Source organism: Oryctolagus cuniculus, chromosome 8 (assembly GCF_964237555.1).
Source record: "Oryctolagus cuniculus chromosome 8, mOryCun1.1, whole genome shotgun sequence".
NCBI classification, from domain to species: Eukaryota; Metazoa; Chordata; class Mammalia; order Lagomorpha; family Leporidae; genus Oryctolagus; species Oryctolagus cuniculus.
The window spans coordinates 92,532,936-92,556,275 of NC_091439.1; the positions used below are offsets into that span (position 1 = coordinate 92,532,936).

The 23,340-nt window shown below is 39.0% G+C and overlaps 1 protein-coding gene across 13 annotated transcripts in view; it reads left to right on the forward strand.

Moving 5' to 3' along the window:
• ANKRD17 (ankyrin repeat domain 17) overlaps positions 1-21,950 on the forward strand; it is a 187,594-nt gene extending 165,644 nt beyond the window's left edge. For all 13 annotated transcript variants that reach the window (XM_051820219.2, XM_051820220.2, XM_051820223.2 and 10 more), the window contains 4 exons: positions 16,897-17,145; positions 18,328-18,506; positions 19,243-19,407; positions 20,538-21,950. In XM_051820219.2, the coding sequence (XP_051676179.2) occupies positions 16,897-17,145; positions 18,328-18,506; positions 19,243-19,407; positions 20,538-20,597 (653 nt within the window). In that variant the 3' untranslated portion in view covers positions 20,598-21,950. The remainder of the gene's footprint in view (positions 1-16,896; positions 17,146-18,327; positions 18,507-19,242; positions 19,408-20,537) is intronic.
• Positions 21,951-23,340: the final 1,390 nt, after the last annotated feature.

Sequence of the window (23,340 nt, forward strand, 5' to 3'; positions counted from 1 at the left end):
CCGCAACAGCTGGAGCTGCGCCGATTCAAAGCCAGGAGCCAGGAGCTTCTTCCAGATCTCCCATGTGGGTGCAGGGGCCCAAGCACCTGGCCCATCCTCCACTGCTTTCCCAGGCCACAGCAGAGAACTGGATCGGAAGAGGAGCAGCAGGGACTAGAACCGGTGCCCATATGGGATGCTGGCATTTCAGGCCAGGGCTTTATAACCCACTGCGCCACAGCACCGGCCCCATAGATTTATTTATTTATTTGAAAGTCAGAGTAGGAGATAGAAATCTTCCATCTACTGGTTCATTTCCTCAGATGTCCACAATGGCCAGGGCTGTGCCAGGCCAAAGTCAGGAGTTAGGAGATTGTTCTGTATCACCCACATAAGTGCATGTGCCCAAATACTAGGGCTGTCCTCCACTACTTGCCCAGGCACATTTGTAGGGAGCTGAGTTGGAAGTGAATAGCCATATCTCCAGCCGGCACACATACTGAATTCCATTGTTGCAGGTGGCAGCTTTACTCAAGCCACAATGCTGCTGGCCCTTAGATGCTGTAATTCCAAAAGAGGAGTTGGAATATATGTTTTATTAAAAATAAAAAGTTTTAAATTTTTCAAAGTTTGGGCTTTTTAAAAAGCTTTTAAACCTCATCATAATTTTAATACTGTAATAATAGAATTTGTACTCTTGACAGTCTGGAGTCTCTAAAGAATTCCCAGGTTTTTAAATTTTTGGAATCAAACTAGGTTATGTCAACTTTATTATATTGAAGTATTATTTCTAAAAGGAATAACTTTTTAAAGAAATAGAATTCTTGTACTTCCTATTAATTTACATTAGTGTTCTTTTAACATACAACTCTCAGGAAGAAATATTTCTAGCCTGAAAAAGTGTAAATATCATCTGCTTTTTGTCCACCTTTAAATCTCAGCTAAGTATAGCCAGATTTTGGGAAAAAAATGACTTGATTGTTAAACTAAGGAAATTGAATTTACCCGTTGACAGTTCAACATTAATTAAGAGACTGCTGTTGTAAGGTTCGGTGTGTTTGTGTGAATGATGGAGAAATAGAGGTCAAACTGCTTATTCCTTAAGGAAATTATAAAATGGGTTTGGTTGTTCTGGGTTTATTTTTAAGGTTTACTTATTTATTTGAAAGACAAATTAGAGAATGAGAGGGAGAGGCAGAGAGAAAGATTGATCTTCCATCCGCTAATTCACTCCCCAAATGGTTGCAACAGCCAGGACTGGGCCAGGCCAAAACCAGGAGCCAGGAGCCCTTTCTGGGTTTCCCACGTGGGTGCAGGGGCCTGAATACTTGGGCCATCATCCTCTGCTTTTCTAGGAGCATTTGCAGGGAGATGGATTGGAAGTGGAATATCCAGGACTAGAGCTGGTGCCCATATGGGATATCAGAGCTGCTGCAAGGTGGCACTATGCCACAGCACAGGGATTTAGTTTTTAATCTACCAAATTTCTTTTAACAAACAGTGTTAGAATAGGTAATAGTGAACCCAATTAACTGAATGAAAAAGTAAAAAAATTAAACATTAGACATGTAACAATACATTGGCAGTTAAAGGTTGAAGTATATTTTGATGCACAGTACATTTTTGTACTATTATGTAAGTATGAAAATAATATTATAATAGAAGAAATAATTTATGGCAGTTTTCATTCAGAATTCTTTCTTTGAAAAAGGTTAAAGATTTCTTAGGAGTCAACTGAGATAAATAGAGTATCATATAACAGTGTTACATAGACTAGTTTATTTAAACAGAAGGTATTAAATAGAATTTCTGATCTAAATATATCTCAGGAATAAACACCTAGTTGTCACATTTTAATTTAAAATATCTGGCACAGCAAAAGATTGTGGCTTTAGTTATTTAAAGCTGTATTCAATACAACATTCACTTTTGTATACTAGAAAAATATGAGTATTTTATTTACTTTATAATGTACATTAACAAATATTTATTGAGAAATGGACAGAATTCAGTCTGTACTGAAGGCTGGTGCTTTATCAAAATTCTTCAGGGGTCTTACCCTTGAGGGGTCTTACCCTTCCCTATAAGAAAAGTAAAATAAGATTGCTAAGTAACTTATTTATGATATAGCTTTTATAATTGCATGTGAAACTACCAATAATAATTAATTTAACTGACTGTTTAGGTACTGTTCAAGTTAGTTTCTTCTCATATCTATGTTCTACCTCCTCCCATGCATACCTACACAGTGTTTCCTCACCTGTGTCCCATTGCCTTTGCCAGCAAAATCCTTATCTGCAGAGTTAGGTGAGCTTACACAAGTCACTTCAGCAAATGTTGATTTGCTCATCTGTAATATCTAACATACAGGATTAGTGTAAGAAGTAAATGGGATAGTGTATCTGTTATCAGCTACTGTTAATGTTGGTTTTTAAATTTATGATCATATTAAAAATGAAGGTGATGATAATGAGAGTAGTGTCAGTCCTGAGAACACTAATTTTAGAAATGTGTCACTATATGGTGAAATCTGGAAAAAAAATTGAAAGATAATTTAGAGCTATATAGAAACATTGAATATCATCAAGATGAATGTAATAGGAACAGAGGAGCAAACATTTTTATAAATAGCCAGTGATAATAAGAAACCTTTACTATTTTTAGAATGATTTTTCTATAAAGCTTTTTCTGCACTCCTCTTAAAATTTATTTTTATCCCCAAGTATATAACACATCTGGGTCAATGTTTTCCAAGTGTGTGGAGCTGAAACTGAACCATACTAAAAATAAACATTTCATTAAAGTATCTATATGCAGCTGATTCATATTTATGTACTTAGAAATAAAATAAAGTTGGGGGCTGATGTTGTGGCTCAGCATGTTAATCTGCTGCCTGCCACCCTGGAATCCCATATTAGAGTATCTGTTTGAGTCCCAGCTGCTCTACTTGTGATTTAGCTCCCTGCTAAATATGCCTGGAAATCAGCAGAAAATGGCCCACGAACTGAGGCCCTTCTGCCTTCATGGGAAACCCGTATGGAGTTTTTAGTTCTGGCTTTGGCCTGGCCCAGCCCCAGCCTTGCAGCCATTTGGAGAGTGAACCATCAAATGGTAGAGTTCTCTGTCTTTCCCTCCCTGTCTGTCTCTGCCTCTATCTTTCTCTGTCTCTGACTTTCAAATAAATAAAATAAATCTTAAAAAAAAAAAAGGTGTTTGGTTTTCGTTTTCATAAAAAGATAAGAAAGAAGAGATGTTAAGATGCCTGCCTCTTTATCTCAAGATTGATTGATTGATTGATTGATTTGAAAGTCAGAAAAGCCGAGGCAGAAAGAGAAAAAATGATCTTCCATTCACTGGTTCACTCCCCAAGTGTCCACACTGGCCTGGGCTGGGCCAAGCCAAAGCTAGGAGGCAAGAGCTTGGTCCTGGTCTCTAGGTGGATGCAGGGGCCCAAGGACTTGGGCCATCTTCTGCTGCTTTTCCGGCTTATTAGCTGTGAGCTGGATTGGAAGTTGAGCAGCTGGGACTCAAACCGGCACCCATATGGTATGGCGGTGCCGGAGGTGGTGACTTTACCTGCTACGCCACAGTGCTAGCCCTGAGAATGTTTTCAAATATATGAAATTATTGGGCTCGTGCCATGGCATAGTGAGTAAAGCTGCTGCAGCACCAGTATTCCATATGCGCGCCAGTTCAAGTCCCAGCTGCTCCACTTCCAGTCCCAGTCCAGCTCCCTGTTAGTGCTCCTGGGAAAGCATCAAAAGATGATCCAAGTGCTTGGCCCCTGCACCCTTGTGGGAGATCTGGAAGAAGCTCCTGGCTCCTGGCTACTGGCTTCAGATTGGCTCAGCTCCAGCTGTTGTGGACATTTGGTGAGTGAGCAAGCAGATGGAAGATTCTCTCTGTCTCTGTTTCTCTCTCTCTCTCTCTCTCTCTCTCTCTCTCTCTCTCTAACTTTGCCTTTCAAATATATAAATAAAAATCTTTAAAATAGGGCCGATGCGTGGCTCAATAGGCTAATCCTCCGCCTGTGGCGCTGGCACACCAGGTTCTAGTCCCGGTCAGGGCGCCGGATTCTGTCCCAGTTGCCCCTCTTCCAGGCCAGCTCTCTGCTGTGGCCCGGGAAGGCAGTGGAGGATGGTCCAAGTTCTTGGGCCCTGCACCCATATGGGAGCCAGGATAAGCACCTGGCTCCTGCCTTCGGATCAGCACAGTGCACTGGCCGCAGCGTGCTAGCCGTGGCGGCCATTGGAGGGTGAACCAACAGCAAAAGGAAGACCTTTCTCTCTGTCTCTCTCTCTCTCTCACTGTCCACTCTGCCTGTCAAAATAAATAAATAAATAAAAATAAAAAACTTTAAAATAAATAAAATGTATAAAATTATAATCATTTATATTACTGGGTTTTTTTGTCTTTTTTTTTTTATTTAGTAAATATAAATCTCCAAAATACAGTTTATGGATTACAATGGCTTCCCCCCATAATTTCCCTCCCACTCGCACCCCTCCCATCTCCCGCTTCCTCTCCCATTCCATTCACATCAAGATTAATTTTCAATTATCTTTATATACAGAAGATCGATTTAGTATATATTAAGTAAAGATTTCCTGAGTTTGCACCCACACAGAAGCACAAAGTGTAAAATACTGTTTCAGTACTAGTTATAGCATTACTTCACATTGGACAAAACATTAAGGACAGATCCCACATGAGAAGTAAGTACACAGTGACTCCTGTTGTTAACAATTGGACACTCTTGTTTTTGGCATCAGTAATATCCCTAGGCTCTAGTCATGAGTTGCCAAGGCTATGGAATCCTTTTGAGTTTGCCGACTTCAATCTTATTCCGACAGGGTCCTAGTCAAAGTGGAAGTTCTCTCCTCCCTTCAGAGAAGGGTACCTCCTTCATTGATGGCCCGTTCTTTCCACTGGGATCTCTCTTTTCTTTTTTTTTTTTTTGCCAGAGTGTCTTGGCTTTCCATGCCGAAAATACTCTCATGGGCTCTTCAGCCAGATCCGAATGCCTTAAGGGCTGATTCTGAGGCCAGAGTGCTATTTAGGACATCTGCCATTCTATGAGTCTGTTGTGTATCCAGCTTCCCAATGTTGGATCGTTTTCTCCCTTTTTGATTCTATCAGTTAGTATTAGCAGACACTAGTCTTGTTTGTGTGATCCGTTTGACTCTTAGACCTATCATTATGATCAGTTGTGAACTGAAATTGATCACTTGGAATAGTGAGATGGCATTGGTACATGCCACCTTGATGCGATTGTATTGGAATCCCCTGGCACGTTTCTAACTCCACCATTTGGGGCAAGTCAGATTGTGCATGTCCCAAATTGTATGTCTCCTCCCTCTCTTATTCCCACTCTTATATTTAACAGGGATCACTTTTCAGTTAAAATTGAAACACCTAAGAATAATTGTGTGTTAATTACAGAGTTCAACCAATAGTACTAGAACAAAAAGAAATACTAAAATGGATAAATATTACATTGTACATCAACAGTCAGGACAAGAGCTGATCAAGTCACTGTTTCTCATAGTGTCCATTTCACTTCAACAGGTTTCCCCTTTGGTGCTCAGTTAGTTGTCGCCGGTCAGGGAGAACATATGATATTTGTCCCTTTGGGACTGGCTCATTTCACTCAGCATAATGTTTTCCAGATTCCTCCATCTTGTTGCATATGACCAGATTTCATTGTTTTTGACTGCTGTATAGTATTCTATAGAGTACATGCCCCATAATTTCTTTATCCACTCTACTGTTGATGGGCATTTGGGTTGGTTCCAGGTCTTAGCTATTGTGAATTGAGCTGCAATAATCATTAATGTACAGACAGCATTTTTGTCTGCCAATTTAATTTCCTCTGGGTAAATTCCAAGGAGTGGGATGGCTGGGTTGAATGGTAGGGTTATCTTCAGGTTTCTGAGGATTCTCCAGACTGACTTCCATAGTGGCTTGACCAGTTTGCATTCCCACCAACAGTGGGTTAGTGTCCCTTTTTCCCCACATCCTCGTCAGCATCTATTGTTGGTAGATTTCTGTATGTGAGCCATTCTAACCCGGGTGACGTGAAACCTCATTGTGGTTTTGATTTGCATTTCCCTGATTGCTAGTGATCTTTCTTGAACATTTTTTCATGTGTCTGTTGGCCCTTTTGATTTCCTCTTTTGAAAAATGTCTATTGAGGTCCTTGGCCCATCTCTTAAGTGGGTTGTTTGTTTTGATGTTGTGGAGTTTCTTGATTTCTTTGTAGATTCTGGTTATCAACCCTTTATCAGTTGCATAGTTTGCAAATATATTATCCCATTCTGTCGGTTGTCTCTTCACTTTCCTGACTGTTTCTCTTGCAGTACAGAAACTTCTCAATTTGATGCAATCCCAAATGTTAATTTTGGCTTTGACTGCCTGTGCTTCCGGGGTCTTTTCCAAGAAGTCTTTGCTGGTACCTATATCTTGCAGGGTTTTTCCAATGCTCTCTAATAATTTGATGGTGTTGGGTCATAGATTTAGGTCTTTAATCCATGTTGAGTGAATTTTTGTGTAAGGTGAAAGGTAGGGTCTTGCTTCATGATTCTGCACGTGGAAATCCAGTTTTCCCAGCTCCATTTATTGAATAGACTGTCCTTGCTCAAGGAATTAGTTTTAGATCCTTGATCAAATATAAGTTGGCTGCAGATGTTTCTGGTGTTTCTATTCTGTTCCATTGGTTTATCCATCTGTTTCTGTACCAGTACCATGCTCTTTTGAATACAACTGCCCTGTAGTATGTCCTGAAATCTGGTATTGTGATGCCTCCGGCTTTGTTTTTGTTGTACAAGATTGCTTTAGCTATTCGAGGTCTCCTGTGTCTCCATATGAATTTCAGCATCATTTTTCCAGATCTGAGAAGAATGTCTTCGGTATTTCGATTGGTATTGCATTGAATGTATAAATTGCTTTTGGGAGAATGGACATTTTGATGATATTGATTCTTCCAATCCATGAGCATGGAAGATTTTTCCATTTTTTGGTATCCTCTTCTATTTCTTTCTTTAAGATTTTGTAATTTTCATCGTAGAGATCTTTGACATCCTTGGTTAAGTTTATTCCAAGGTATTTGATTGTTTTTGTAGCTATTGTGAATGGGATTGATCTTAGAAGTTCTTCCTCAGCCATGGCATTGTCTGTGTATACAAAGGCTGTTGATTTTTGTGCATTGATTTTATATTCTGCTACTTTGCCAAACTCTTCTATGAGTTCCAATAGTCTCTTAGTAGAGTTCTTTGGGTCCCCTAAATAAAGAATCCTGTCATCTGCAAAGAGGGATAGTTTGAGTTCTTCCTTCCCAATTTGTATCCCTTTAATTTCTTTTTCTTGCCTAATAGCTCAGGCTAAAACTTCCAGAACTATATTGAATAGCAGTGGTGAGAGTGGGCATCCCAGTCTGGTACCAGATCTCAGTGGAAATGCTTCCAACTTTTCCCCATTCAATAGGATGTTGGCCGTGGGTTTTTCATAAATTGCTTTGATTATATTGAGGAATGTTCCTTCCATACCCAGTTTGCTTAGAGTTTTCATCATGAAAGGGTGTTGTATTTTATCAAATGCTTTCTCGGCGTCTATTGAGATAATCATATGGTTTTTCTTCTGCAGTTTGTTAATGTGGTGTATAATGTTCATTGTTTTGTGCACATTGAACCATCCCTGTATACCAGGGATAAATCCCACTTGGTCTGGGTGGAAGATCTTTCTGATGTGTTGTTGCATTCTATTGGCCAGAATTTTATTGAGGATTTTTGCATCTATGTTCATCAGGGATATTGGTCTGTAATTTTCTTTCAATGCTGCATCTTTTTCTGGCTTAGGAATTAAGGTGATGCTGGCTTCATAAAAAGAATTTGGGAAGATTCATTTACATTACTGTTTATCCCTGTCATTAATACTTGTGTGGATAAAATTTACCAAGTGTGATAGGTTGTTTTACCCAAAGCCTTGGTTTATGTAGTAGCTTTTTTGTTGGAAAAGTATTATGTTTTTTATGACAATGTAACCAATATAGGTTAGATTTTTTAATACCCTGCTACATTGTTGATATACAAATCATTGGAACTATTTTAAAATATTTTACCTTCCAGCAACTTTTTTCTTACAAAAAATTGGGAACCTATGGAAAAGTTAAAAAAACAGTTCAAGAAATACACTTATTGCCTCAAGTTTATCACTTAAAGATCTTGTTGGATGTTTTCTGTTTGCTTTTTTTGTTTGCGAACTATTTAAAAATAAGATGCAGATATGATATTTGACATCTGAAAACATCCATCACTTAGGAATAAGAGTATTTTCTTTAAAACAATTTTTTAAATTGTATTTTCATTTTTTTTTTTATTTGAAAGGCAGTGAGTTGGAGACAGAAATCTTCTATCTGTTTGTTCACTCCCCGAGTGCCTGCAGCTATCAGGGCTGGGCCAGGCCAAAACCTGGAATAGGGAGTCCTATCTCAGTCTCACAGGCAGGTGGCAGTACTTGAGCCATCACCATTGCCTCCCAGGAAGCTGGATCGGAAAGGGAGTACCCAGAACTTGAACCAGTCATTCCAGAGCAGGATATGGGTGTTCCAAGTGGCAACTTAATCACTGCACCAAACTCTCACTCCAGATATTTTCTTATACATTGCAATAGTATTGTTAAATGCCTAATAAATTAACATTAATTCAGTAATAATCATTTGAGATATAGTACATGTTCAAGTACCCCTTGTTGTCCCAAAACATTTTTTAGATTTTCTCTCCCCACTCCACCCTCCACTCCCCACCCCCCAATAAACCAAGAACCACCTTTGGTCCACAAATTTACATTTAATTATGTCTCTTGGCTCTAACTTTTAAAAAGAAATAATTTTAAACACATTAATAACACCAAAGAACCCTTGTATATTTTCCTCAGATTCACCAATTGATATAACATGTTACTTCAGTCTTCTCTTTCCCCACCTTGGATCCCTTTGTGTGTGTTTATATGTGTACTCATATGTAAGTTTCTTTTTCTTGAACCACTTTTTAAAATTTTTTAAGATTTATTTATTTATTTGAAAGGCAGAGTTAAGGAGAGGCAGAAAAAGAGAGAGAGAGAGAGATTGATTGATTGATCGATCTTCCATCCACTGGTTTACTCCCCAAATGGCCTCGATTATTGGGGCAGGCCAAAGCCAGGATCCTAGAACTCTATCTAGGCTTCCTACTTGGGTGACAGGGGCCCAAGCACTCAGGCCATCTTCTGCTGCTTTCCCAGGAGCATTAGCAGGGAGCTGGATTGGCAGTAGAGCAACCAGGCCTCAAACTGGCACCTATATAGGATGCTGGTGTCAAGGAGAGCAGCTTAACCTGTACTATAACGCTGGACCCCCTGGAACATTTTCAAGTTAGTTGGCAGATACCAAGCCCTCTTGCCACCAAACACCTAACTTTCCTAAGAATAAAACATCCTCTGGAGCCAGCTCTGTGGCATAGTGGATAAAATGCTGTCACCTGCGGTGCTGGCATCCCATGTGGGTGCTGGTTCAAGTCCTGAGTGCTCCGTTTCTGATCCTGCTCACTGCTAATCTGCATTGGAGGGTAATGGAGGATGGTCTAAGTGTTTGGGATCCTGCACCCTGGCTCCTGGCTTCAGCCTGGCCCAGCCCTGACCCGTTGGGGCATTTGTGGAATGAACCAGTGAATGGAAGATCTCTTTCTCTCTCTCTGCCTCTGCCTCTCCCTCTCTGTAACTCTGACTTTCAAATGGATAAATACATCTTTTTAAAAAAAAAATCAAAATAAAGGAAACCACATTATCTTCTACAACTATAGTACAGTGATAATCCAGCACACTTTTTTACATTAGCCATATTATCTAAAATATAGTCCAGAATCACATTTCATTAATTATTCTAATACCTTTATTATTTTTTCAAAAATTCAAATTAGGATTTCAATGTCTCTTAGTCTCAGATTATCTGAAACTGTTGTCTCATATTTCTTCAAGTTAAATTTTGAGTATGTTTAATAAATTCTGAATTAAACCATGAGGAAAGTACAATATAATTTATCTGCATGACAGCTTTTTCAATTTGTAGGTCATGTTGCTCTTTCATTTTTAACTCTGGACTCTTTCCATTTCTAAACTAAAATGTGAATTTATTTGGATGTCAGTGAAGCTTGAGCTTCAGAGAACTTCATTGCTTGGACCCCTTGATTTTGTATTTGTAATACAGTATCACATTCGTTTTCTAAAACTGGTTCCCCAGATTGTATAAACTTATGGCTCTATAAAAACCTAGATATGTTCTGTCCTCTGAAACCCGTTTTTTCTTTAATATATGCTTTGGCATATTTGAAAGTCATGTGGCTATAAATTACATTTTGCTTTTCTTTCTAACTAAAGAAATTATAATTAGAGATGAGAAAAGTATTTCAGTAAGTTTCATCCCAGCCCTCACCAAAGAAAAACTGAAAGAACTGATTTGAAAGACAGAATGACAGAGGTGGTGGTGGGGTGAGGGGATATCTTACTGCTGGTTCCCTCTGCAAATGGCCACAACAACTAGGGCTTGGCCAGGAACCAAGAGGAACTCCATTTTGGTCTCCCACATGGGTGAGAGGAGTCGAGGCACTTGGGCCATCATCATCTGCCTTCGGAGGTGCATTAACAAAAAGCTGGATCAGAATAGAGTAGCTGAGATTGAAGCCAGCACTCATATATGGAATGCAAGTGTTTCAAGCAGTGGCTAAACCTGATGTGCCGTAATACCTGCTGCCAGCTCCGTTTTGTATTCCAGCTTCCTGCTGCATCAGAAGTGGAGTAGCCAGGACTCAAACTGGCCTTCTGATATGTGATGCTGGCCATCTCCAGGGGCAGCTTAAACTACTGCACCACCACAAGCAGCCCAGTTAGACTCTTGTTCACAGCAAGGAATATAGACCCACCCAAGGAATCTCAAGGAAAATATTTTACTTTGAGGTAATGCAGGGCCATCTATAGAATTGTCCAGGGCTTAACTGTTCTGCCCATCTCAGTCTCAGCATTTATGGCCTTCTCTTCATGATTTGTTTCTTGTGAATCTCTTCTGTTCTCTTAAAAAAAATTTATTTATTTGAAGGTCAGAGTTAGCAAGGAGAGGCAGAAAGAGAGAGAGAGGTCTTCTATCCCCTGGTTCACTCCCCAGTTGGCTGCAGTAGCTGGAGCTGTGCCGATCCAAAGCCAGGAGCTTCTTCCAGGTCTCCCAACTGGATGCAGGGGCCCAAGAACTTGGGCTGCATTCAACTGTTTTCCCAGGCCATAGCAGAGAGCTGGATCAAAAGTGGAGCAGCCAGGACATGAACCGATGCCCATATGGGATGTTCTCACTGCAGGCAGCGGCTTTACCTGCTATGCCACAGCACCAGCCCCTGTTCTGCTCTCTTTGTACATAGGCTTCTTTGTAATCTCATTTGTTCGCCCTCATAAAGCCAGTTTTTTCCCCTACTTATGAATTGCCCCTGCCAGAAAGAGGATTGGCTCAACTCAAGTGTTCAAGTCAGGCCATGTTAGTCATTGGATACTGGCTAGCCTGTTCTTGGGTCAGGCGCTTATCTTTAAAACAGTAGATCTGCAGGGAGAGAGGAAGAAGAAAATAGAATCATCTGAATGTATATCTATATCTAGTCAGAGGGCAGACTTCTGAAGAGGATAGGTCTCTTACATGGGGCAGATCAGCAGACTAACCTGGTTATTCTGTTCATTTAACAAAATACATATATGTGTATATTTTAAAGATTTATTTGTTTTATTTGAAAGAGAGAAGGAGAGACAAAGAGAGGTCTTGCATCCTCTGGTTGACTCCCAAGATGGCCACAACAGCTGGGGCTGGGCTGGGCCAGGTCTCCCACATGAGTTTCAGGGGCCAGAGCACTTGGATCATCTTGTTCTGCCTTCCCAGGCCATTAACAAGGAGCTAGATGGGAAGTGGAGCAGCCAGGACACAAACCAGCGCCATATGGGATTCCAGTGTTACCCACTACACCACAGTGCCAGCCCCTAACAATATTTTTAACATGTGAAGGATTGTTGTTTTGCTTTGCTTTTGTTTTTGTAAGGATACAGATTAGGAAAGGGAAACCAGATTGGACCCATGAATGAGGTCAGGCTGGTAGAGATGAATCAGAGGAAAGTAAGGTTCATTTGGTCGTCCTTTTTGCCTTCCTATCTTCCTTGATACGTCGTCATGTTAGTTGTTTGGGGCTGACTTTTCTTAGGAATGTAATTGTGCCTTTTCAATACGTAGTTTAAAAATGCTTACAATTATCTCATTTTTACAGGTTCTGATGTTCCTTGTTATTTCATTCAAGCCTTTTAAAAATATTCTGGGGGCCGCATTGCGGTGTAATGGGTTAAACTGCTACCTGTGACACCAGCATCCTATATGGGTTCTGGCTGCTCCACCTCTGATCTAGCTCCCTGCTAATGTCCTTGGGAAAGCAGCAGAGAATGGTCCAAGCGCTTGGGCACCTGCACTCACATGGGAGACTCCAATGAAGCTCCTGCCTCCTAGCTTTGGCCTGGCCGAGCCCTGGCTGTTTGAGGCCATTTGGGGAGTGAACCAGCACATAGAAGATAACTCTGTCTGTCTCTTTCTCTCTTTGTCCCTCTCGTTCTCTCTTTTTCTCTCTTTCTCTTTCTCTTTCTCTCTCTCTCTCTAACTCTGCCTTTCAAATAAATTAATTAATCTTTAAAAAGAATATTCTTTTACATATAATTCTTTCCTATGTTTTGTCATCTCGTTTCCAGTTTTACTAGATGTGAATTATGCAGTTCTGTCTTACCTTTTTCTTTCAGTTCTTTTAGTTCACTTCAGGATCTTGGGATATTGAGCTTTGTTTTGGTATGCTTTAAGGGATGTTGTAGGTCTGTTTCTCTTTTATATAATACCTTTGTAAAAAAAAAAAAAAACAACTTTGGGGCGGGGGGAAGCCATTGTAATCCATAAGCTGTACTTTGGAAATTTATATTCATTAAATAAAAGTTAAAAAACTTTTATTAATGTAAAGGGAACAGATTTCATAGGGACAGTTTTCAAGAAGGCAACCCCACTTCCCTCACCCCCTTGCTCCCTCCCAATCTCCCTCTCTCTTCCCTTCCTGTTTTAATCAATTTTTGCATAATATCTTTTCATGGAATTTAGCAGTATTCCTGTTATGTTTTGTGATTTTTGGTCTGTTGTGAGGGTCTCCTGTTCTTAAGTCTAAAGGATTGATTCTCCATTGCTTCCTTCCACACAGAAGCTGATACCATGAGTCTCACAGCTGTTGTTGATTTGTTCACATTCATTTGTATCTTTGGATTGATTTGTCTTTTAGTTTTGTTATTGATATTATTAATGAATTTTTGGTTTGGCTAATTTAGTGATTTTGTTTTTATGGGGAGATTTGGGAAGAGTCAAAACCTGTGCTGCTGCCATCTCCATCTTCCCAGAATTCCCTCTACGCAGCAGTGTCGGCTTTTAAAATTTATTTTGTTTGAAAGGCAGAGAGACAGAGACAGATGGCTGATCTGCTGGATGATTCTCTAAATTATCAGCCAGGGTTAGGGCTGGACCAGGCCAAAGCCAGAAGCCAGGAACTCTATCCAGTTCTCCCATGTGTGTGGCAATGACCCAATCACTTGAGCTATCACCAGCATACACTTAAAGCAGGAACCTGGAATCAGGAGTAGGGCCATGACTAGAACCTATGCACTCTGATGTGGGATGCTGGCATCCCAGCCCAACATCTTAACTAGAAGGCTGAATACCTGCCCCCAGAGCAATATAATTTTAAGGTGAAAATGTCAAAATTGAAAACATTATAATTGCCTTAAAAAAGTCTATTAGTTTTCTATATGTAATGATTTGTTAAAAGTATATGCTGTTGGCAGGCGCCGCGGCTCACTTGGCTGATCCTCCGCCTGCGATGCCGGCACCCCGGGTTCTAGTCCCGGGATCTAGACAGATCCCAGTTACTCCTCTTCCAATCCAGCTCTCTGCTGTGGCCCGGGAAGGCGGTGGAGGATGGCCCAAATGCTTGGGCCATGCACCCACATGGGAGACCAGGAGGAAGCACCTGGCTCCTGGCTTTGGATCGACGCAGCGCCAGCCATAGTGGCCATTTTGGGAGTGAACCAACAGAAGGAATACCTTTCTCTCTGTCTGTCTCTCTCACTGTCTAACTCTGCCTGTCAAAAAAAATTTAAAAAAATATATATGCTGTTGGAGCCAGCTCTGTGGTGTAGTAGGCTAAGCATCCGCCTGCAGCACGTGCATCTCATGTGGGTGCCTCTGAGTCCCAGTTGCCCTACTTCTGATTAGCTCCATGCTGATGGTCTGGGAAAGCAGTAGAAGATGTCCTGAGTGCTTGGGCCGCTATACCTGCATGGGACACCTTAAAGAAACTCCTGCCTTCGGATCTGCCCAGCTCCAGCCGTTGCAGCCATCTGGGGAGTGAACCAATGGATGGAAGCCCTCTTTCTCTGACTCTCCCTCTCTCTGTCTATAACTGTGCCTCTCAAGTAAATAAATACATCTTAAAAATAAATAAATAAATGCTGTCAAGTAATGGTAAATCCATGATTATGAGAGGTACTTCACTAGAGGGAAATATGAGAGTACCTCAAAAAATCCTTGGTAAAATGAAATTCATAGATAAATTTATTTGAATGCAAAAGTTTTTGAAAGCCATACATAGTTTCTTCATAATATGCGTTTTACAGTAACTTCGTGATGACCCCTTGTATGCATGGATTTCAAAATTTTTTAATTCTATTTTCTATGAACTTTGTACTACTGTAGTTTCCCTGATATTTCTATACCATAGACCCATGGTTTCATGTTCTTTTGTTCAATAATATCAATATCCACTTAATGAATTTTAATTTATAAAACAATTCCATATTTTCCTCTTTTTAGATAGCAGTCACTGTAACTCATTGAGAGTGATATCAATTTAATAAAATAAACTTTGCTGAGCACTTATAATGTAGAATTGATCTCCACAGCAGTTCTGTGTATTCTTTACAAATACGTGTTTTATTTTTTAGAAATTTTAAAATAAATTAATAAATAAAACTCTGAAAGTCAGAGTTACAAAGAGAGGAAGAGACAGAGAGGTCTTCTATCTGCTGGTTCTGTCCCCAAATGGCCGCATTGGCAGCAGCTGGGCTAGGCCGAAGCCAGGAATGAGAAGCTTCTTCCTGATCTCCCACATGATTTCAGGTGCCCAAGCACTTGGGCCATCCTGCACTGCTTTCCCAGGCACATTAGCAGGGAGCTGGATTGGAAGTGGAGCAGCTGGGACTCAACCAGTGCCCATGTGGGATGCCAGCATTGCAGGTGAGCAGCCTTTACCTGCTATGCCTCAGTGCTGGCCCCAGATTTTTTTTAAGATGGATTTATTTACTTATCTGAAAGAAAGTCAGAATTATGGGGGTAGGAGGGAGATCTTCCAACTGCTGGTTCATTCCCCAAAATGGCTACAATGGCACAGAGCTGGGCTAGAATGAAATCAGGAATCTGGAGCTACTTCCAGGTCTCCCAAATGGGTGCAGGAGCCCAACTGTTTGGGCCATCCTCCACTGTTCTCCTAGGCACATTAGCAGGGAGCTGGATCAGAAGTGGAGCAGCCAGGACTTCAACTGGCACCCATATGGGAAGCTGGCATAACCCACTGCACCACAGTGCCAACACCAATAATTTTTTTTTTAATGTATTCTGGCTAACAAGACAATTTAGTTTTTTTTTTTTTTTGTCTCTGAATCCCCTAAGTGCTCAGGAAATAGGCTATGTGCACGCACACATGCATGTGTGTGTGTGTATGTGTATCTATAGAATTGCAAAATCTAACTGTACACATATGAGGAAACTTCAAAAAGTTTATACAAAATAGAAATAAACAGTAAGTTTATTTTGGTACAGAAATGTTTTGAAAATGCACATAGATTTTTCATAATACTTCTTTTTCATGAACGTCTTGGTTATCTCTCATACACACACACACACCCCAGAGACTTAAATGTATAGATGATTAAATGGAAAATATTTTCAATGATTGTCTCTGTGTCATACTGTCAAGCAGTTAGGAATACATTTTGATATTCAGGTAATAACAGTTTTGACTTTAAAATTTCAAGTTTCTGCACTATTCATACTGTGTGTAAATGTCCTTAACAGTTAAACTTTTCACATGAAATATAATTTTGCTTGTTTTTGTCTTTTTCTTCTCTATAATGTGTAAAGAGATGGAATCACTAATCTTAATATAGTCAATCAAATTGACTATATTAAGAACCCCATCTTGTTATAATAAGTATAGATTGTCATTTCCAAAAATGTGTTCTGTGAGATACTCACAAGATGTAATGAACAAACTTGGGCAGTGATGCATTTCTTCCTATTTATTGATACTCTCTTAGCAAATACAAACTTCTGTAAGTCCAGATTTCACTTTTTTCTTGTTAGATTTTAATTTCTGAATGCTTTTAACATACCAAAGAACAAGTGTTCCTGAAAATGTAGTTTAATTACCAGTACACACGGTGATTTTTTAATTTTACCTCCATTTTGTTGTTAGCATTTTAATTTAAACATTCTTTTCATTACTCTTGTGTGAAATTTACTTAATGTCAAGGATTAATTCATTTAAGTATTAATTGGTTTTAACAGTTTATTATATGTGTAACTGATGACTTTGCCACATTAATGTCTTCATATTCTATTGTGAAGTCATGGAATTTTAACCAAATTTTAATGCATAATTTATCACTTAAACATTATTTTCATTTTTCCTCAGAGAATACATATATGTCTTAAGAATTACATATTTGGTTTTAGTAAATTACATATTTTATAGATGACCTGTGTTGTCTTTTAAAATATCTCTTCTCCAGATTCTCCTGCACAGTCAGTATCCACCGGAGTCCGTGCACCATCTCCTGCCCCATCATCAGTACCTTTAGGGTCAGAAAAACCCAGCAGTGTCTCTCAGGACAGGAAAGTTCCAGTCCCAATTGGGACTGAACGTTCAGCACGGATCAGGCAAACTGGAACTTCAGCTCCATCTGTTATTGGGAGTAATTTGTCCACATCAGTAGGGCATAGTGGCATCTGGTCCTTTGAAGGGATTGGTGGCAATCAAGGTACGATATACTGGGCTACTTACTAAAATTCAAGTTTATACATTTGACTTAATATTGTAGGCAGTATTTAATTTTCATAGTCATTTTTTAAAGATCTGTGATTTTCTATTGAATATTTTTTTAAGTTTATTTGAAAGGTCCAGAGATACATCTTCCACTGGTTCATTCCCCAAGTGTCTACACCAGCCAGATCTGTGCCAGGCTTAAACCAGAAGCCTGGAACTCCAACTGGGTCTCCCTCATGTTGGCAGAGACCCAAGCACTTGGATGATCATCTGCTGCCTTCTCAGGCACATTAGAAGGGAGTTGGATCAGTAGTGGAGACTCAAACCAACACCCCCAAACAGGATGCCAGTGTCCACTGCAGACACAACCTCTATCCCTTGTTTTGACTGTGAAATCTTTGTTAAAGGTTCTGTTTTCAGGGCTGATGCTGGGGTGCAGAGGGTAAAGCCACTACCTGCACTGCTGGTATCCATATGGGCACCGGTTTGAGTCCTGGCTGCTCCATTTCCTGTTTATCTTTCTGCTGTGGCCTGGGAAAGCAGTAGGTGGCTCAAGTCCATGGGCTCTGCACCCACCATGGGAGACCTGGAAGAAGCTCCAGGTTCTGTAATGGCCCAGCTCTGGCCATTGTAGCCATTTGGGGAGTGAACTGGTGGATGGAAGACCTCTCTCTCTCTCTCTCTCTCTCTCTCTCTCTCTCTCTCTCTCTCTCCCCCCCCCCCAATTCCCTCCCTTTCTCCCTCCTTCCCTCTGTCTTTCTGACTCTGCTTCTCTGTTACTCTGCCTTTCAAGTGTTAAAAAAATTTTTTTGAAGTTCTGTTTTCTTGTCATCTCTCCAGTTGCATTTATTTATGATTGCTTTCTGCAAATAGACCAATATAAACATGTTCTTTTCTTTATTACATCATGTTAAGAGAAGCTGATCCTCTAAGGTCCTTTAGGTTTTATGATAGGTTAGCTTTTTGTCTTTTGTCACACTAAGTGTTTATTTTATTTGGGTTATGTGTTTCTACCTAAAACATGAAAATACTGCTGTCCACATATGAAGGTAGGCCATTTGGAAATAATTCACAGCTGAATGTGAAAGCTATTAGAAAAATATAAAATATTTTATTTTGTTGCCTACTGATTTTAAATATCAGCGATTTTTTTTTTTTTCTGCTTGTTTTCCTTCAGATAAAGTAGATTGGTGTAATCCTGGGATGGGAAATCCTATGATTCACAGGCCAATGTCTGATCCAGGAGTGTTCTCACAGCATCAAGCAATGGAGCGAGATAATACAGGAATTGTAACTCCTTCTGGTACATTCCATCAGCATGTTCCTGCAGGATACATGGACTTTCCTAAAGTTGGGGTAATAGTGATTTATAAAAATTTTTATTATTTCAAAATGTTTGCCTTGTTATTAACCTGCCTTACTTCTAGTGGATAAACATTTCTGTAATGATACTGGGGCATGAACCTGCAAATACAGGTCAGAATCTGGCTAAAATATGAGTGCTGATTTGTTCTAGCTCTTCAGCAGAGTGTTTCTTGACAAAATTATTTAAATGTAAAATTTTTTATTCTCTTGAGTTAAAAGTAAGTGGTACAGTGGAAAACATGTATTTTAACTTTAGATCCCTGGATAACTTAACACATTCAGTAAATGAGGTAAAGGCTTAAATAAATCAGTTTTAAGGCTGGCACCATGGCTCACTTAGCTAATCTTCCACCTGTGGCGCCAGTACTCCAGGTTCTAGTCCCGGTTCCGGTTGGGTCGCTGGGTACTAGTCCTGGTTGCTCCTCTTCCTGTCCAGCTCTCTGCTGTGGCCTGGGAGGGCAGTGGAGAATGGCCCAAGTGCTTGGGTCCCTGCTCCCGCATGGGAGACCGGGAGGAAGCACCTGGCTCCTGGCTTCTGATCGGCGCAGTGCGAGCTGTGGCAGCCATTAGGGGAGTGAACCGACAGAAGGAAGACCTTTCTCTCTGTCTCTCTCTGACTGTAATTCTACCTGTCAAAAAAAAAAAATCAGTTTTAAGACTACTGTTTATATCAGAAAAAAAGTAAAGAATAGCTTGAATGTTAGTCTTTGTTTTTTTCTTTTTTAAGGGTATGCCTTTTTCTGTGTATGGGAATGCAATGATTCCTCCAGTAGCACCTATCCCTGATGGTGCTGGAGGACCCATATTTAATGGCCCTCATGCTGCGGACCCCTCCTGGAACTCACTGATAAAGATGGTATCAAGCTCCACGGAAAATAATGGCCCTCAAACGGTAAGACTAATCATTCAGCAAATCAATACTTATTTAATATTTATGAATACAGACAGTTAAGAATACAGTTAAATCATGGTAGCCAGAGAGTATGGTGAATACAGACAGTTGAGGAAATGAAGGGATATTTAATATAGCCAGAGCAGTGTGGGAAATGGTACCAAAGGTAGTGATTTGGAACTAAAGTTTCAGAAGGGCATTGCATATTCCACTGGGTAGTCTATGGTAAGTGAAAGATTTTAAGTTGTAAAGTGATTATTATATGATTTTATACTGTACATCAGAATTTTCTAGTGATTTGAAAAGCACCATTTAGAGATTATTTATTTTTTAGTTTTTTTAAATATTATTCATTTAATTTTTAATTTTTTTTTATTTATTTATTTGTTTATTTATTTATTTATTTATTTTTGACAGGCAGAGTGGATAGTGAGAGAGAGAGAAAGGTCTTCCCTCCAGTGGCCGCCACAGCTGGCGCGCTGCAGCCGGCGGCGCACCACGCTGATCCAAAGGCAGGAGCCAGGTGCTTCTCCTGGTCTCCCATGGGGTGCAGGGCCCAAGCACTTGGGCCATCCTCCACTGCCTTCCCGGGCCACAGCAGAGAGCTGGCCTGGAAGAGGGGCAACCAGGACCGAATCCGGCGCCCCAACCGGGACTAGAACCCAGTGTGCCGGCGCTGCTAGGTGGAGGATTAGCCTAGTGAGCCGCAGCGCCGGCCGAGATTATTTATTGAAAGTATTATAAATGTCAAAATAGTTTATGCAACTCAAAAAAATTTACAGAAATGGGTGTACAATTTAGCTTATTTTGGCTTACATTTAATGTCTTTGACTCATTTTTCTTCCACAGTCATAAATCTTTATATGTTCAGGTCATGTTTTTTGTTTTTTCTTTTTATTGGTGGCAAAGCTGATCCTGTATGAGGGATAAGAGTAGAGGCAAGAAAACAACAGATAAAAGTGATTTTTTGTCATTGTTTTTCTCCATTGTTTCCCAGTATATTGCAAATTGAATGAAATTTGGCTGTTTTAGTCCAGAGCTACTAAAGCCTTTTCATAGTTTCTAAGTTTTATTTAATTCCAATAAATGTTAACTATGTGTGTAATAGAATGCATACTCTATATTTATAGGTGTGGACTGGACCCTGGGCACCTCATATGAACAGTGTGCATATGAACCAGCTTGGCTGATGAGGATCAGCTTGTTAGCCTGCAGATTCCTTTCATTCAGAGGAAATCACAAGTGGCCGGAAAAAAAATTTATGCTCCCAAATCATTCTACTGATGTGCTTGACTGAAGTGTGTAGGCTTTTTGCAGAAGAACTTACTAACTGACCTATTTTCTGTGAACATTTGTGACTGCCCATTCCCCACCATCATCCGTTTTATCTTAGTTAGCATTTTTCTTACCATTTTTCTTTTTTTCTTTCCCTCTCCCCTTTTGGACATAACTTTCTGTTGAAGCTGTTCTTTGGCTGGTTGGTTTTAGTACTGTAAACTGCTTCTGAGCAAACACGGAAATTTAGCAAAATTATGTAAACTTGATCCTGAAGTTTTAGAATGGCAAATAAATGTACAATTGTTTACATAACAGAAAAGGCTAAGCAGAAAGTAAATTTCAATATGTCAGTATAGAGGCTCTACTTTATGTAGACTTAAATTAATGTGAGATATGTACCTTCATATTCAGAAATCTGGATGTTTCCTTCATACATTAAACTATTAATAAGCATAACTTTTCTACTTGTGTAATTTAAGTATAAAGTAAAATTATGGGCATTATCAGTGGATGTTTCCTGACATTGGCTTTTAAAATATCTATCTGCTCTCTTTTCAGTTTGTTAGTAAGGCACATATTGAAGAAGAAATTTCTGACTTTTCCATGTTTTTTTTTTTCCCATTGCCTTTTCCACTTTTAAAACGAATGCACACTTCCTCTTCACTCTTTGTTCTCTGCTTACCTTTACCACTAATACGAGTAAAATTCTCTTGCTGATCGTGAACACCTTCTGTAAAGATTTGGATTGTAATGGCTGCTATGGAGAGATGGAGCGTCTTCATCAATACCAGTGGTTTCTTCTAACTATACAATGTTCAGACTTTCTGAGAATTTAAAAAGCCACCACTGTTCCCAGTCAGCATATACAAGCTCTTAATATACTGTTTATTATTAATTCAGTGTACTATTTTATATTGGATAATATTGATTCTTAACATTGGCTTTCCAGTCATCAAGAGTCAACATAAAAATTTCATTTTTCAGTAATTTAGTGGGAAGTATCTTATTTCTTTTCTCAGTTTGAAACACTTCTGGCTCTCTACACTTGTATATTATCAATGAAAAGGATCAACAGCTACCTTGGGCCAAGTAATAAAGCTTGCATTTGTCATTATGACAATTTATGGTAAATTCATGAATACACAGATTACAGTATAAAGTCTCCATTTAACCTGTTTATGTAAGATACAGGGCCACACTAAACTGCTCAGTGGGATTTATATATTCCATCCACTTGAAACAATAAATGGTAATGTATCCAAGAATATGTGTCCTACCCTGTCTCATATGGAAAAATAAATTATATGGTTGAAACACAAAAGTAAGCAAGCATGAAAGTGAAGTAATATATATATCAATTCGTCTTTTTTTTAAAAGTTAGACACAAACTCCACACTGATAAAACATAAATATTAACTAAAATTCAGAGATAGTATCCAGTTTTGACAGTATGGTTTCTTAACTTTTCAAATAAATGAAATGGATTTCTTCAGTCTGTAGACTGAGTAAAAAATAAAAAGGCAAATTCTCAAACATATCCAGAAGTTGTAAACAACACATTCATATCTTTTAATTTAGGAGGTGGTTTAAAATACATAATGTGGGTTTTTACTTATCTTTGATTAATATTCCCAAATATAAAGGAAAAGCTAAAAAATACCCTATAAAAATATAGCTATGAAGTAAAAGTCTAGCACTTTACTAAGAAAGTAGTATAACTTTATTTAACAGAGTATTCTGTATATGACTTTTGCCATATCTTTGGCCTAATTCTTTCCTGTGTTAATAACCAGGATTTTATATTACTATTTAAGATAACCCTGCTAGAGAACAGATACCACTTCATACTTTTTACAGAATCTTATTTGTGATGTTTCACTAAACTGAACCTTGGGAACTTTTTTTTACTTTAAAACTGTGGGGCAAGAGGATATAAATTGGAAAACATATTTAAATTTTGGGGTCAGGCTTGTTAAAAGTACAATACCATGGTGTTAGAAGCCCGTACTAGGGACATTTTTCAAAGACATTTTTTATATTCCCATGTAATGCAGTGCATTTTTATTTGAACAATAAAAAAACCTAATTTTTAAAGACCATACAGGTCTTTTTATTTCTATTTTGAAAGAAAGTATTTGTGTATATGCAGACTACATGATGTATTTATATTCTGTCATTCTTTTTTAAGGAGTGATTTAACTCTCAGAAATAATACTTGGGTTAGTTCACAAGGTAAATCCAAAAATAACTAATGCCCCAGTTATTGTATAATCTCTTTAAACCAAGCATTCCATTTCAGAGATGACTATTTCCCAGTTCCAAGAAAGTCTCCCATTTCATGCCTTTTCAACATATAAATTTTAGCATAACATTTTCACAGTCTGATTTTAGTAAATGAAAATTAATTTTTTGGTAAATTACTAATAGTCATTTTCATTCTCTGGTAGAAGAATAAATTACGTTTCAACTTATCCTGTCTTATTCATCACATAAACAGTACTACATCTGTCCTTTGATTCAAATGAACTATATTAACATTTCATAGTAGTTATAACAATTATTTTATACATTATATTCACTCATTAAAAACAGTACAAAGTGTTAGACTAAATGGAGAGATTCAAAATCACAAAACCTCTTCAGATACTCTGATTT